General features: G+C 36.2%; 1 protein-coding gene across 2 annotated transcripts in view; it reads left to right on the plus strand.

Annotated features, from left to right (window-relative positions):
• Positions 1 to 18,116, plus strand: part of ITIH5 (inter-alpha-trypsin inhibitor heavy chain 5) — a 752,947-nt gene that overhangs the window by 468,000 nt on the left and 266,831 nt on the right. The window contains exon 9 of one of the 2 annotated variants that reach the window (XM_044088360.1): positions 10,054 to 10,101. The exons of the other annotated variant lie outside the window; for it this stretch is intronic. Coding sequence (XP_043944295.1) covers positions 10,054 to 10,101 — 48 coding nt within the window. The remainder of the gene's footprint in view (positions 1 to 10,053; positions 10,102 to 18,116) is intronic. 2 annotated transcript variants of the gene reach the window in all.

Here is an 18,116-nt window from a genome sequence, read left to right on the forward strand (position 1 = left end):
CATTTAGGTACCTAAAGTGGGGGCACATCATCTTATCAAATGTAATTTTGGCCAATGCAAAAGCAGCATGTACTGTTCACCAAAATAGCACAGCTTTGTCTGCAACTGTGAACTTCACCCTTCACCATTGCCAATATGCTACCATGGTTATAAGATAAAAAAGCTTTGCTGCCACTATGCCTATCTTAAGTGAATGTCTCATTGCAAGTTTGACACTCTCTGCAAAATTTTTGCAAAATTTATTGTATAAATCCTGCCCATACCTTACTCTGATGCCAAGAGATCCATCCCTTTCAGCATTTATACTTGCCTCAACAATCACTTGTTCACTACTATGTGGCTGTAAAATGTTAACAAGTGCATTGGGTGCTGCTGGCCTGCCGTTGGGTGCAGTAGTGTCACTCCTGCACTCCTTAATTACATCTCAGTCTATCACTTCTGTTTAAATACTTTTACAAGCTGTTGATGTTTTAGTATATCACAACTTGCTTCTCAAGCATTCTGTTATTTCCTGAGGTTGTGAAATTCAGAGAATAGTGAAGAGAGAAACTGTGAGTTTCTTGTTTTGAAACACTTTTCCGTTTTCTCCAAGTTCATGCAGCCACAGAAAAGTATATGCAGAGAATGGCTGCAAATAGCAGAAACCTCATATCAGACACTGGAGGAGGCATAGCATTTCTAAAAAATATTGTTTTTCCTGTTTTTGTGCTGTTTTATGAAGCAATGTTTATGTCTTTCTGATTTTGTTAGTATTAGATGCAATAGCTGTGATATTTTGCTTCCTGCATCAGAAAGCCGTGGTGTTTCATAACAGATACTTCCCTCATTCCGTTCAAAATGTCCATTCTTTCCATAAAGAAATTTATGACTTGAAGTTGGCTAATTTAAACTAAAATGATATGGCTAAGCTTCAACAAGAAGTCACCAAACTGGAGACATTTATCAAGTCAATTCCTTTTTTGTCTCTCCCAAGAAAATGCACTTAGTTCTTTGCTTTCATTAATAAATTCATACGAACCTGTAAGAAATACTGACCCTTACTGGGTTTAGATTACAGCAGGGACTGTTCTACAGAGGGTGACAATGGAACATAAACTGGCAATCATTTATACCAATTCTCTCATTATTAAATATGACAACATGGCTAAAAATATTAAATCCATTATCAAAAATGACTGGACTGTTTTTAAAATAGATAGCAAACTTATGGAGACAATTGGTGAAGCTCCCCTCTTTTTCTTCAACACATTTGAAAACTTGGAAAAGTTAGTGGAAAGAAGCACTAGTACCCAAGGCACCACACACGAAGGAGAAACCTACCCATGTGGTATTTGTAACCAGTGCCATTTTATTTATAACATTAATATCAGGACACAGATTAGTTTAGTGAAAGGGAACTGTGGAACTAAAGGAGTCATTTAAATTGCAGTCTGTGCTGCCTGTCAGAATTTTCATGCTAGCAAGATTGAGAGAGAGTTATGCAAATGCATTTACAAATGTAGTTATGATCTTATGAGAGAAAATACTAATAGGTCTTTGTTTAAATATACTCAGTCTCGCAAGACTTTCCAAAAATTCCTTTTTGGCATTTTGGAAATAGTGCCTTACAGTGAAAGACAAGGATCTTGGGGGACAAATTTAGAATTTAGGGAAATGATTTGACACAGGGTTTATGACATTGTCTTTAGAAAGCACCAATTAGAACTTTAATATGTGCATGCATGTTTTTAAACATATTTCTAAGACGTGTCCTGCTTTTCATTTTTAAACAAGCATTGTTTATTTTAAAACATTGTTAATATATCTGTATAATTTTTCAGGTTTATATATATATATATATATATATATATATATATATATATATATATATATTTTTTTTTTTTTTTGCTTTGGAGGTAGTACTGTATGTATTTTTAAATGAAGAGTTTTTAATATGGATGGTCTTTAAAATAATGTATTTACATTAAACTGGTGTAGACCACTAAACAATTACACCTATAGGCAAGTTGTATCTTGGGTAAATTGTTCTGATAATGTCCTTTACACAGCTAATTAAGGATGAAAGTGCTAAACCTATGCACCTGACTTTTGTTAGTTATATTAAAATCATTTTCATACTGGTAGCATTGGTTATTTAAATTTCATCTTCATTTTGGAGCTGACTACAGAGGCATTTGCACCGATGGAGCACTATGTGAGCTGATGTCTGGTTATTCGTGAGGAGAATCAAGCAGTTATGCCTTTGCCAAGTCTAAGAACATGGCGGACATAAGCAGACCATCATTTCTATGTTGGATTATTATATTGGTAAACTGTAGTAGAGCAGTAGTGGTGCTGTGCTGGGGCTTAAAGGCATATTGTGTTTCTGAGAGCAGGTTATTTGAGATTAGGTACTGCATCAGCTGCATATGGGTGCATTTCTCTAATATTTTGGATAGGTGGGGAGAGAATCATTATTAGTTTGTAGTTATTAAACTGTGTAGCTGTGCCACCTTTGTACAGAGGTGTGATGTAGGATTTCTTCCACAGTAATGGGACGTGTCTTTCTGCTATGGACCTATTAATTAGTATGGATGCAGGGAGGGCTATGACTTCTGTGGCCATTTTTAAGTAGTCGTATGATAGTTGGTCTACAGCTATGGAAGTAGTTTTAGTTTAAGGATCAACTTTCTTATGAGCAAAGTAGGTATTGGACTAAAATTGAAGAGCTATGGGTGGTATTAATTGGGCAGGGGTAGAGAGAGAGGGCAGATGTATTAGTGCCTAAGAGATAATATTGATTCTATAAAGTATGAATTAAACTGTTTGGGGATAGTCTGTCGTATTGTCTGTTTTTGGAGAGAGAGTGGTGGTGTTGCCAGGGTAGAATAGTTTATTTAATGATGACCAAAAAAGTTTTGGTTTCTTTTTATGTTTGCCTTATAGGTTGATATAACATCTTTGCTTATCCTGTTTGACATGGAGTTTTGCAAGGTTTCTAAGATGTCTAAATTGTTGGAAGGCATTTTGAGTTCTATTTTTATACCAGTTTTTCCAAGCTTTATCCCTTTTTGTCATGATTTTTTTTTGTTTCTTTTGTCAGCTATGTTGCAGGTTTGGACTTTACTATTTTATAATGTACTGGTGCTAGATTATTTATGGTCAGTAATAATATGTTATTAAGGTGTTCTACAGCAGCATTGTTCTAAGTGCATTCCAGTTATAGTGTTTTAGTGTTTCATTGAAAATATCTTTGCTGAAATCAGTTGTTTGTTATCTTAGCTGAAATCGGTTGATTATTCAGAGAATCACTCTGACAAATTAATTCATTTCTCTAAGAGGAAAAACAAAATGCCATATCTTGATAGTGTTTTCCCATTCATCCTATATGCAAGTAGTTTTGGAGACGTAATGAGCCACCGATAAGGTGTTTCTCTCTGCAGCTTTATCAGTGGTCTGTATTGGAGATTCTCTCCATTATGCTAATTGCCCAACCTGCAGTTGCAGATTAGCGCAAGTGGAAGGAATCTTTCTGAATCCTAGCCCTTGTCTGTCACAGACAGTTTTATGTTATTAATTGATTTGATAAGTTACCCCATGGACTGACCTTAGTTATTGTATAGCCTACAGGTTACAAAACATGAAAGTGCATAAAAAGATGTCATAAAAAGGCGTTAATATTATATTATAGTAGTCTAAAAAATTAATAGAAAAAAAGTTTAAAACCTTATTTTAAATATGTTCACTGTATTTTATCTTCAGAATCCATTCAGAGCAAACCTTGCTTTCATGCACTTCAAGACGTTGCCTTGCATCTGAATGTTTTTGACGTCTACAGTAAAATAGAATAAGCCAGTAATGTATTACTGTTATTGGATGCAGTGATGGGATGGCAGAGGTATTTTCTGCATGAATGTAAAAGGAGGAGAAAGCCTGCTCCAGAGTCATAATTTAAATACCCCGACCCAAACTTAACTTGATTTTGAAGAAAATACATACCAACACTGATTTATAATATTACCACTTTGGAACTGCTAGAATGTTTGTGCATGCATTGTGTTTGTACCTTGGGAACCATAGGTTCCTTTTATCTAACCATACAGCTGGTGTGGTATATATTTCACATACCCATACGATGTACTCCACTTCATTTGGCATTGTCCGTCAGCCTCCATTTCCTGTGTACAAGATATGATGGCAAGAGTTGGAGTATAGATTCTCTGCTGTTAGTGAGCATTCCTCTTCACTTTACATTTCACATTCCTTCAACTTTTTCTCATGGGGGTTGGAACAGTAGCATTTAAACAGAATGGAGAAGGTCTCCCTTCCCCTGCCAGAGATTTCAAATAACCTTGGAGCATCTAAAGGCCAGAAAATATAAGCCTTTTGGCATCATTTGGCTCTTATCCAGGGCTTTCTTCCAGTGGGTCATACCCAGAATAAATCCAGTTGAAGCTACACATGGATATCCTAATAAAATGCTTTAACTACCTCATTTGCCTCATATTGTATCTCTCATGAACCAATAAGCTCTTTGGTCTCTGTGGAAAAAATAATCCACTGCTTAAATCCATAAACTAATCCTTGTTTTAATTTGTTTATTCTCTACCCATAGCTGAGGCTGGAGGCATGGAAGGACCAGTAAACTGTGAACTTTTTGGAGAACTCAGCTCCCACTTCAGTACCACCAATTATTTCAATGTCATCAAGACTATGGTTGTTTTCTCATTTAATTTCTCCATCCATTTATCACTATCACTTTCACTCTTGCACCTGTTGTCATTCATGACCAAAATACTTTTTGGGTAAAACTTTGCATGTATAGTCTTCTTTTGTATTCCAAATATGTCATAAATTCAGAAAGGCTTAGCATGATGTGAAAGCCTTAGCTCAGAAGGTTTCCACATCATGCTAAGCCTTTATAATTCAGACAGTGTTATACCACTGCGGTTTACCTGTCACTGGGAGCTTCAGCACAGTTAGTGGTGTTGTGGCAAAGTTGCATGTTAATGAAGCAGTCCACGTCAGTCACTAATACTAATTAGCCATGTAACAAATAAACAGTTCACAAACATGGAAAATCTACTTAAAAACAACAAAACTAAATTTGCAAGAAAAAGGAACGCCCAGCATAATTCACAGATAACTAGTTTATTATAAACAAACAAATAAGTGCTTTCATCCGCTTGTTTATGTGAACTTCATCAGATAAAAGAACACATTTTTCAAGTTCTTTAAATATTCTGCTAATTTAAACAAGCATGATGTCATTTCCCCTTCCATACTTACAATAAACTGCAATTTGTACATCTCAGAAAAGATAAAGTTCACAGAAACAAGTCAGTGAAAGCAATGATTTCTTTTTTTATAATAAACTAGTTATCTGTCAGTTATACTGGGTGCTCCATTTACTTGCAGCTTTAGTTTTGTTGTCTTTAACAATAACTAATTAGCCATGTGCTTTTCCCTGGAAATCGCGGCATCTGTCAATTTGCTAGGCTGAGCAAAATTTTATTCTAGTAGAAAAAAGTAAATACCATAAAAATACTGTAGTCCCCCATTCAGAAGAGTACCTTTGCTAACACAATGCATAGGCTAGTAGAGAGAAGACTAGAGTGGTGAGGTCTGACAATGCTAGTGTGCAAGTCAGAGACATGGTAATGAGCTGATAATGAGGTCTTTCCCATTGCGGACATACATGTCTCTGCATCATATTTTCATGCTGTTGTGCTAACTGACCATCCTGCACTGAACAAGTAGCACAAGCAATGAGAATATCTTTGAATACTATGGATGGCTTCCAATTATAACATGTTCCATATTTGGTTGACTTTTCAGAATTGTTTTATTATGTGTGGAAATCATTGCCTCCAAACCTGCAGCAGTACTCTGGATGAGATCTATCCAAATGAGTATAATTTCATATTTTTAATTGTGCAACAATTGCACTACTTTTTCACACTGCTTGCTTACTACAAGATCCACTACTACATTCGTAGTTCATAGCCTGCACACAGTCTTGTCTGAAACAGATCTTCATCCAGTGACCCCTTCAGTCAGATTTGTAATAAGCTGTGATAGTTATATTGATTTATTTATTTATATGGAAGAATGTGATTTGCCAGTAGGGGATACATTCAGTAGGCTAATGTTTAGGGAAGTAAGACACAACTTTTCAGTTAAACGTATATGGAAATCATATATCAAGTGTTTCAGCTTGCTTCTTATTGCCTCTAGGCTATGGAAAAGTCCCAATTAGGACTTTTTTAGCCATTTTTAAAAAGGGCTAAGGGTGAACAGTGCCGGATACCTACCAACTATAAGAGTGAGTATGTGCTTTGCTTTTTTATGTGTGGTGTCTTCCATCCATTCATAAAGTCGTTACTAAGATACATTCATTGTTGTACTTACACATTACTTACTTACTGTTTCATCTCATGTGCCATACTCTTTCTGTTGTGTTTGCACCTGCTGTCATGTGTATTGCATTTACAACTTATGTGGCTTTCCCATCAGAGCTTATTTTACAAGTTGCATTTAAGAGTGTTATCATCTCATGACTTTCACCTACACAGTTGTAACTGTTATGCATGTTTGTTTATGTATTTTAAATCTGTCATTTCATGGTGTGGGTTGTATGCTTATTAATCAAACGGATGTGCATTTTTCTTTGAATCACATCAGTTGTGCTCTGTCTCACATGTAAACACTCAAACAAATATATGCACACACACCCACTTACAAACACAGCCACACACACACACACACACACACACACACACACACACACACACACACACACACACACACACACACACACGCGCGCACACACACACACGCACACACGCACACACACACACACACACACACACACACACACACACACGCACACATACACACAGACGCACATAAACCCACCCACACAATCACACTCACACACAAATATGCACATGCAGACAAACACACGCTCACACATACACTCACACACTCATATACACGAACAGATGCACATAAACACTCCCACACAAGCACACACACACACGCGCACACACACACACATGCACACACACACACACACACACACACACACACACACACACACATACATACACACAAACAGATGCACATAAACCCACCCACAAAATCACACTCACACACAAATATGCACATGCAGACAAAGACATGCTCACACATACACTCACACACACACATACACAAACAGATGCACATAAACACTCCCACACAGGCGCACACACACACACACACACACACACACACACACACACACACACACGCACAAACACGCACACACACACGCACACGCACACACACACGCACACACACACACACACACACACACACACACACACAGACTATCTCTCATTGTAGCAAACATCTGCTTTAGCTTGTTTAATGCACCTACTGCTGCTATTGTTGTGAGAAAGCACAAAAAGAACTTGAATATTTCCATCCTGCCTTTTATTTTTTATTCTGTATGACACAAATGAAATGGCTCTTTTAAACAGTCATAGGAAAGCTGAGAGCTCTGCATAATTTATGAACGTACAAAGTGCATTACAAAGAGACATGGAGAAGGGGAGGGTGGGAGAATGTTAGCTTCCCATAACTTTTTTTAAGATTTCTTTGAACTATAGGTTATAATTCATTCAGGTTAATGCCTAATAGGGTTTCAGTTCTGTAAATGAACCTGAGTCTTAGGTAACTGAATTATGCAGAGCCAGTTTTTTGTTGTGTAGTGTAGCAAAGGTAATTAGGTTTAAAAGCTACTAGCAAGCTTCACTCGATGCACCTTCATTGTTTTCCCTCAGTTTCCACTGATGTACCATGTGCCTAACCAAGCAACTTAACAAGACAACTTTCTAGGTCACTTAATATTCTGGTCCAGTCAATAAACAAGAAATGATGCCCCACAGGTGATCAAACTCTGCATACCTTCTCATTCTGAAGTTTATAAATAGAAATGGGAAATCCGCTGTCTAGATGTCACCACCTTTATATCTAGTCGAACAATGCATTATTTTTTTAATGCCACTGAGAAATGTAAAGGCATTAAAGGGTCAGTTGTATGTATTATTATATGATGTAAGCATGGTGATAACTTATATTCCATTTTCTCAACCAAAACACTGGTCATATTCATAATTAATTTGAGCCTAGAAAGCAAATCATGCAATTATTAAAGGGCAACCTCACCTCTTGTGCCACTGCATCTGGAGTGATATGAAAACAACCACAGACTATGATATGAAGCCCTTCATCTGCAAATTAAAAAAAAATTCTAATGAACTCCCTGTAGGACTCTAGAATGCACCACATTTCACTTTCTGGTGTTTGGAATGACAGTGACCAGACAATATGGACAACTGTTTAGTGCAGTGGCATATTACCCTGTATGGTGCTCATGACCTATATTCTGAGAGGTTGCCAAAGAAGTCAGAGGTTTGCCTTTACAGGTATAGACAGCCCTCTACAGGACTGTCTTTCTGTAGTAGAAGAGATGTGTGTTGTATGACCAAGCTCTACCAAAGGCTATAGTTAAAATAGTGCACCTTCTTCATCTTTGCAGCTAGTGAGCAGTTTGCTGCAGCAGATATAATCTACTGCATTCTAGCTGTACTGTGTGATATTACAGATTGTGCTTTGTATATGTAAGGCAGAATCATAAAAATTCACACACACCCATGCATACAATATTCTGCAGTGACCTACCATTCCATTAATATATTTCTATAGAGGAAATGGGACATAGCTAAATGTACAGGGAGAAAACCAAAGTGCTAAGAAACTGAAAAGTGAGGGGAACACATGGACAAAGCCTTTATTTGTCATAAAACAAGAAGGTGTCCAAGGTTATGAAGTCAGAAACCGAGTTAAGAATATGCTTAAAGTTTTCTGATACCATTTGATGCTACAGAATGCTAAATTGTGTTCTACACATTACTGATTAGAGACACCAGAATCAGGGCAAGAAGTTTAATAACTAATATCACCATTTATTAATATAATTATTAATTGTTTATTTGAATGGGGATTGCCCTGCAGTTCAAGGGATCCTTTTAAATGAGGAACCTGAACATTTAATGTGAATATTTAGTGCAATTCTGAAATAATTTAAAGGAAATCAAACAAAATTCAGTTATTTTAGCACAGTAAACTGGGAAACAATAGACGAGAAAACATTTTCTTAAATAAAAGAAAGACATTGGTAAATACATGCATACCGACAAAATAACTATATGTAAGATTAATATTTACTATACCACTGCAAATGTGCTTCATTAATATATAAGTATGCAGAAACTTAATATAAGAAACCCAGCTCTAGAATAGTGATAACTGAACTGGAGTAGGAATCCTACAAATTCATTGGTGCACATAAGAAATAACTAAAGCTATATGCAAATGGCTGTGCTATTAATAAGAGGTGTACTGTGAGGAAAGTGAAGATCCAGAGTCACAAAATGAAATAAGGAGAATTAGCGGTAGCGTTGTTGCCTCACAGCAAGACGTTGCCCCGTTTGATTCTCAGCTAGAGCGTTTTCTGTGTGGAGGCATACTTGAATGGGCATGCCTTCGTTGAAGGTTGTGCATCAGGGCTGGTAACTCGGCACGTAAAAATCCACTACCAAACATTAGCGGACTGGAGTTCCGCTGTGGCGACCCCTAACCGGGATAAGCCGAAAGACACAACAAGTGATGAAAAGAGGTAGGCATATTAGTATGGGAGGGGTCCAAGCTGAGGATTCTAAAGGAAATACATAGTATATATTGGGGTTTCAAGAGATACAAGTATATGATCAGAGCCACAGAAATAAAGAATGAAAGGCAAGATGTGGAATATCAACACACTGGTTCTGGTCTTTTATATGTAAGAAAAGAAATGCAGGAATCTCTCATTACTGACAGAACATTACTGGCTTTTAGAAAACTACAGCAGTACAGTCAGGCATTTAAAAGGGTACCAACTAGCAAGAGAGTTTTGGAGTAAGTCAGTAAAGTTTTTCTACAGCACTGGAACAGACGCACTGAATACCTTATCTCTTGACATTGCAGTAAACTCAGCAACCACCAGAAGTAACTGTCCTGAAGATCTCCATGACTGTGAGTATATATTGCACTATCGAATACCAACAGACCCATACGATTACCACTACATAGATGGCAGGGCCCAGTGCCTAGCTGTGCATCTTATTTATGTCATTTAAACTTGGGGCAGCTCACATTACTTAGAACATTTAAGCTATGCTCAAAGCATGCAGAAGTAGTAACAAATATGGAAATCAGTTATACCTTTGTCTTTTCTGTTTTTTTTTTTTCCAGGGGCTTTTTTCAGTATAGGAGAAACAGTACAAACAGGAAAAAAAGAGTAAACAGTCATTCTGGCTATTACATTCCTAGTGCCAAGAATGAGGAGTCATGCCAGTCTTTAAAGCAACTTCAGTGTAAATGAAACCTGGATATGATTTGAAAAAAAAATGTAAATAGACTCTTGTGTTCCTGATCAAGAAATCAACCATCGTATTTAAGATGTGTTAAAAATCTGCATATGTTATTAACTAAAGTATGTATCTAAGCATAACCTTTCTTCACAGCACTGGCCCAAAATGTGACTTCTCTTACATCATTGTATAATTTCATTACTGGACACCTGCTGTTAAATGAATAACTAATCTATCTTCAGCTGGAAATACAGCGTTAGCCTCACAGATAGCTGAAGACTAGCATTGAAATATGTCATTAGTTTTTTTTTTAACTTTTCTTTTTCATACAGTATAACTATATTTTACAAAGAATAACATTTGATTTAACAATGAGCTGTAAAAGAGGTACATTCATAAAACCCAATATAGAAGTACAAATAGAATCTGCCTGTGATACACTATTCATTTTTGAGCAAAATAATATTAAGCCAATGTACAGGGTGAAGGCCAAGCTCACAGGCAATAGATTTTTATGGGAATAACACATGACCAGTTGAATCGGATATTTTGAAGTGGTCAAGAAAGACGATGTTCTGAAGAAATACCATTTTTTTATTCAACAAAGGAAGAAATAAGTCATTTTAACATGAGTATTACATGTGCTATACCATACCTGAAATTCAGTTGGTTCCTAATATAATTTCTTTAAATTCCAGATTTCTTTATTAAATTTACACATATGACAATGGCAATCTTACATTTATATAAATGAAAAACATACAAAATTATATCACTTTAGTTACAATTTACATCACAGACACCATTGAAACAACTGTAGTTGTAAACATTATACGTCACTTATAAACCATCCAGTCATTGTTAGTTAAGCATTATATAGCTCATTCAAATCCTGCCTCTTAAATGTCGTTCCTGCTCTGCATATATTCTTCCCACAATTCCCATTTTTTAATGTAGTTTGCTCCTTCCCTTTTCTGAAAAGATCGCAATTCCAGTTGTTTTATCTCTGTTACTATATTCACTACTTCCAGTAAAGTTGGTCTAGACTTTGATTTCCATTTTCTAGTAATTGCTTTTTTTGGCAGCCACCATAATTAGACTCAGCAAGACTTTACTATGTCTAGGCAATTGCAATTCTGTAGCATAGCTCAAAAAAATCATCTCCCCAGTCAATCCAAACTGCTGACCCAGCATCTCTGACAGAGCGGTCTGCAGAGAATCCCAAAAGTCTGCCAGCTCATCAAACTGCCAAAAAATATGATTCCAGCTACCTCTTTCTTGCCCATCGCACCTCCAACATTTGCCATCCACCTGAGGAAAAATTTTTGCAGTCTACTTGGGGTATAAAAATACCTATGTAAACACTTCCAGGCAAAGATCCTAAATCTTTTAGAATTTGTTGCATAGTTGGGAGATATACTTATATCTCCCCATTATCTCTTTGTGAACTGCTTATCTAATCTTTCTTCCCAATCCTTTCTAAGCTCCTTTGATTGATTCTTATAGTTATCATGCAATATTTTATATGCTTTACTTATTATTCCTTTTTTAATGGCAGCTTCTGTTCTAGATTCTGTTAAAAATTCGACCAGTGCTGATCTTTAATTTAGGACCCCCCTATTTCTTTCTGTTTGCCTATACTGTGATATCAATCCTTGATAGGGAAGGCAATCTCTAACCTGCAGTCCAAATAAATTATTGGCCTCTTCCCATTCTATTACCTTTCCCTTTCTAATTATTTGCACATACCTTGGTTCCTTTGCCAGTTTTCTGCAATAAATTCCAGCCCCCTCTTGCCTATTATCTATATCCCTGACCACAGTCAACCCTATTGGCAAAATCTCTTTTCTCCATTCTTGTGCTGGTTTGGTTCTTAGAATACTCCCTGCTATTTTATGAATATAATACTCTGTATGATTCTGGTTGTTCTCCTTAAGAGTCTGCATCCAGAATCCCAATCTCTCCTTATTTCTTGAGCTTCCTCCCTGTGTCAGCATCATTCCTTTCCACTTTGAATTATAGTTTTCTGCTTGGGCTGTGTGTAAGAGCCTTAACTGTGTTGCTCTAAAATACACTCTCAAATTAGGTAATCCTAGTCCACCTTGTTCTATTGGTAGAATCAGCTTATCCAACTTAACCCTTGCTGTCTTCCCTTCCCAGATAAAATCCTTCAACTCTTTTTTAATTGCTAGCCACAACTTCTCCTCCAGCTGATAAAATAATGCCTGACCTATGTACAAGACTAAAGAGACTAAAAATATTTTAATGGCTTGTATCTTAGCAATCCATATCCATATAACATAATTTCCAGTTTTTCAATTTTTGTATTATCTTCTGTTTAGTCTTTTCCCACATATCATTAGCTGCCACCACAGAGTCATTTCTAATCCATACTCTTAAATACTTCATCATGTCCCCATAAGTATTGATATTGTTGGAATAATTTGTATGTGGGTACATAATTTACCGCTATTGCCTTTGTTTTAGCTACATTAATTTTGTATCCTGAGAAAATTTGAAACTGTCTAAAAATGTTCCACAACACTGTAATGTCCCTTTCTGGTTTTGTCATGTATAAAATAATGTCATCTGCAAACAGAGCCAGCTTTTCCTGACTACCATACCAATTATATTGTTGAATTTCTGAGTCCCTTATTTTCTTTGCCAATGGTTATAAATATAATGCAAACAACAAAGGGGAAAGTGGACAACCCTGCCTGGTTCCTCTACTCAAGCAGGAATTATCAGAGAGGACCCCACCCACTTTAATATGCACCTCCAATCCCTCATATATTATTCTAATCAGTCTTATAATCGTATCTAGGAAAGCAAATGATTCAATTGCCCTACTCATGAAGTTCCATTCTACTCTGTCAAATACTTTCTCTGTATCAAGACCCACCAATAAAAGTGGTACTTTCTTACATTCTGCTTCCCTCTGGATCATCAATGTTCTGTTAATATTGTCAAATGTTTGCCTCTCCTCCACAAAACTACACTGATCCATATCTATCAAATTTGCCATTCTTTTAGCCATTATAGATGTAAACACTTTATAATCATGGTTTAGTATTGAAATGGGCCTGTATGAAGCTGGATCCGATGGATCTTTACCCTCTTTAGGTATTACTGCTACTAACACCTTCTTCCAGGATGCTGGTACTTTTCCTCCTCTTAACATACTGTTAAACAAAACCTTCCAGGTCTTTATCAGTTTTTTCCTCCTAACTTCCAAACTTCCACAGGAATACCATCTATTACTCAGGACTTTCTTGTAGATTGGTTATACCTAGCCATTTATATCTCATCCCTTCCTATCCTCACTGTTAGTAATTGAGCCAGGTATATATCAGAACATCAAAGTATTAAAACTTAGAATGTTCTGATATCGAACATTATTCAGCGAACGCTAAGAATAGCGAAGCTTCAGCACAGCAAATTCTTTCCTCGGGAAAGAATTCAGTTGGCCATTTCTGTGGCTTTGCTATTCTTAGTGTTGTGGTGGAAAGTTACGGGTTGGGTTCAGGTAAGTGTGCGATTGTACGTAAGGGTTAGGGACGGGTTAAGTGAGTTAGAGTTAGGGCGCGGGTTAGGCGTGTGTGCGATGGTGACAGACTTTAGGGTTAGGGGCGGTTTAAGTGAGTTAGGGTTAGGGCACGGGTTAGGTGAGTGTGCAATAGTGACGGACCTTAGGGTTAGGGTTTGGGTTAAGGTAAGTGGGTAGATAGTAGTGTATGTTTAGTTTAGTGTAGCGTTAGATGTAGGAATTTAAGTGTATCTGTATGATTGCGGTTTGTTTGATGTGCTTGTGTTGTGCGTATGTGTTTCGGAGCAGCGAATTTTTTCCATGGGAAAAAAATTGCTTTTATGAATGTTCGATATTTTCATGTTTAGATGTTTTGGGGCTGATGAAATAGCGTTCGCTATTTTCATCTTTCGATAACGTGATATAAACGCATTGAGCCTCATCTAGCACTAGCTTTGGCATATTTAATTCTTCCATAAACATTTCCATTCGTACCCTTTCTTGATTTCAATGTTTCTCTGTTTTATACAAATTTTCATAAAATTTCCGAAATAATTCTAATACTTCTACAGGGTCTCTTGTTATCTTCCTTGATATAAGCTTCCAAAGCTTGGTGACTGCCCTTTCCACTTTTTGTTGCCTGAGTTGTTGTGCTAGAAGTTTTTGTGCTCTAGAATTATTATCAAAAAGCAGTTGCTTAACAGCAATCTTTCTAAACTCATGCATATTATCGAGGTAATCCCTTATTTTCTGTTTAGCATTCTGCAGTTGCATCTGTTCTTGTTCAGGAAGATTCCCCCTATTTTACAATACTTTAACATTTGTCAATCCCTCTAAATAATTCTTGTTACTGTTTAGCCATATCTCCCTTTCTTTTATTTCCAACTTAGTTTTAAACTTCACTTTAATTTTATCCCACTCCTTAGCTATGTTTTCAGAAGATAAATCTATTTTCTCTCGTAGCTCCTGAATTAATGCTACAACCCATTTCTTAAACTCCTCTCTTTTCAACCGTTATGTGGGAAACCGCCAGTGTCTTATTTTCGTTTCATTACCTTGTGATTTTATTTTAGTTATTATTGGTGCATGATCTGAAATAGTTATTGGATGTGTTACAAGACCTTCAAGTAAATGTACATGTTCCTGTAAGATATAAAATCTATCTAGCCCAATTTTTGTATCTCAGTGAGTAATATGTAAATTCACTCTGAACTCCTAGTACTGAATTCACATATAACAATGCCAAACATTTTCATAAATTTCTTCAAAAATCTACCCTCCCTTGTTATATTTTCCCTTCTAGGCCCCCAAGACACATCTTCACTGTTGCAAACCAAATTCCAGTCTCCACCTATAAGTTATATTCCTTGATGAAAGCTCATTATTTCTTCCAGAATGTTCTTAAGCTCCATTATAGTAGTTTTAGGGGGGATGTAAATGCATGCCAGTGTAATCCTCCTCCCTAGCCAGTAGCCCCTTAGTACTATGTATCTTCCATTATCTTTTTTTTTTCTCTCTATCACTGTTGGAGCTCCTCTTGCAATTAATATAAGTACGCCTGTTTTCCTTTGCCCCAAATAATCCACTGAATGACCATCCTGAAAACCTTTCTTTATCAAATTCACATGTTCATTTCAGTCCAGGTGTGTGTCCCGTGGAATAGCTATTTGCACTCTACATTTTTTAACATAGTTCACTACTGTTTCTTTTTTATATTTATCTGTAAGACCATTTAGATTGAAAGGCATTCAGAAAGCATCATTTTCTTATATGGTTATTATTACAACCTTTTATATATAACAGCTCTTTTGCTAAATGTCCAACTTTTACGTTACATGTATATACTGTTCGGCAGGTTGGTCTTTTATGCAGTTGTTGCATGTCATATCCAATTGCGCCTATGTCACATCTTACATAACTTTTTGTTTTTTTGAAAACCCTCAGACAGAGCAAACGACCCCCTCCCAAAAAAAACTCCTAAAACCTATGACCTTTACAATAACACACAAAACTATGTACATCTTCAAATACTGAAGTTTTTGCTCCTAACAACATAAGTTCTAAGTTGATAGCTACACAGACAGGCTAAAGTTAACCAAAAAGAAAGGTTAGTCATGCTAAGATGCATGGTACAGCCTGTGCTATTAATAAGTGCTAATTTATTTTTTTATGTCTATATCACTCTCTCAGTTAAGAAAACACTTGAATGCTTTCAGATAACACTTTCTCCAAGCCATTATTTTTTATCAAATTGTCTTCTAGTGACATGCAAGCCAGACACAAAACTGTTAAGGGTAGCTTGTTTATCAGAAAAAAAAGCCTTACAGTATTATTTTTCATTTACATGCATTGTAATAAAGGTGTTATTGGATAACTCCTAAGGTTGTACCCAGTCATTTCTCTATGCAAGCATGGGAAAAAGCACACTGATTTTTCTTTTATCATACTGTCTTAATCAGACCCTTCCTCCCCCCCCCATCTCCTCCCCTCCTCATTCTTTTTTCATTGCAATGCCTACATTTCTCAAAACTGGACAAAGAAAAAGAGAAAAGGGTGAATGAGAAAAAAAAACAAAAAAAAAAAGCACCTGTTTATATTAGTTTCCCCATTGCATTTAAAAAAACCTGAGAGAACTTTAAGTCTAACTGGTTTTGTATTATCTTTAAAGCTGTCACATCTGGGGAAACCCCTGATTGTTTTCAGGGAACATTATGTCCTAGCCATTTTCTCTGTTCTTTTATCTTCTTTTCCCTCAACCAATTCCCTTCCACCAGACTGTCTCCAGTTTCTCTTTATCAGATTGTTTCCATCGAGGCATGACCAGCAGCTGCAGAAATGCTACTTAGTATGCATGTTTGCAAGTGCTGGTAAAAAAGCTTATATTATTCAATATTCTTTCTTTATTTACTTGCTCTCTGTTTTAAAACAAAGATCATTACATTGCCTATGTTTCTCAAAACTGCACAAGAAGAAAAAGAGAAGAGGCGAGACAAATAAAAAACAACACCTGTTTACAATCCTCATTCACCCAAAAACATCATACAAAGAAAACCATGTAGCACATATATACAATACTATTAAGAAAAGAGTTTTCTTTACTTACAGTTAACATTCACCCCTCTCTTCCCCTCCCCAAAGCATTTTTACGAATAATAGTGACATAAAGTAGGGCATATACTTGAGTCTCCCTGTAAAGGCTGCCAGCCTAGCTATATAGAATTTTGTAAATAATTCTGTCATTGTAAATATTAATGTAATCCACAGACGTGTTCTACAAATGTAAAGAGAACTATATGTTATGATTAAACTGTATGTTATAGTGAGATTCAAAAAGGTAATTGCAGTGCACTCTGCTGGAAGAAAGCTGATAAGTCATGCATTGTCTGACTGTTTGATCTCAAGCTCGGAGACAGGATGTCTGGGCCAGGAAATTCTTTCTATTGTCTTGATTAAAGAGTTAATTACTAGATTTTACATGTAATATGTATTTTATCCTGTGGCTTTGTGCAAGGGCAGATTACAAAAAGAAATGTAAATTTTGGGTGTCTGTTACCCTGGGAACCAGAGAAATGTCAAGAATGATGTAATGTGAAATGACTCAGTACTGTGTTATCAATTTAAGACTTTCTCAGAGAGAGAGAGAGAGAGAGAGAAAATTAAGCATTTTGGATTTTGGATGAAGAACATCCACTCACCAGCACTTGCTTGCTCTGTAAGTAAGATATTTATTTAGAACAGTGATTTCTCTTAGAGATAAATAGAAATAGCCAGATTAGTCTAGCTGTTTTCTATAATTATGTCTATTCTACAGTATTATTTTAAAGCATTTTCCTGTGATCTCTGAACTCTGTAATGTCATTGTGCTGAAGTAATAAGTATTGTCTTTTGTTTTTATTATTTATTATTAAATATTTTAAACCTTTCAACTGTGGCTGTTTTGTGTAAAAGTAATTTAAGCTCTAGAGTACTTGCATGTATTTGGTGGTACTGTACAAAGCCACTCCAATAGTCTTGTTATTTGTCACACTTACTAATTGAATAATAATATTGTACAGTAAAATTAGACACCATTTGGTAAGAGCCTTATTAGTAGCTGATAAACAGTGGTTGGTGGGAGTGGATTGCTACATTATAGCCTATGCAGAAAGGGG

The sequence above is a fragment of the Protopterus annectens genome, chromosome 11.part0 (genome assembly GCF_019279795.1).
Source record: "Protopterus annectens isolate FY-2018-M chromosome 11.part0, PAN1.0, whole genome shotgun sequence".
Lineage (NCBI taxonomy): Eukaryota > Metazoa > Chordata > Ceratodontiformes > Protopteridae > Protopterus > Protopterus annectens.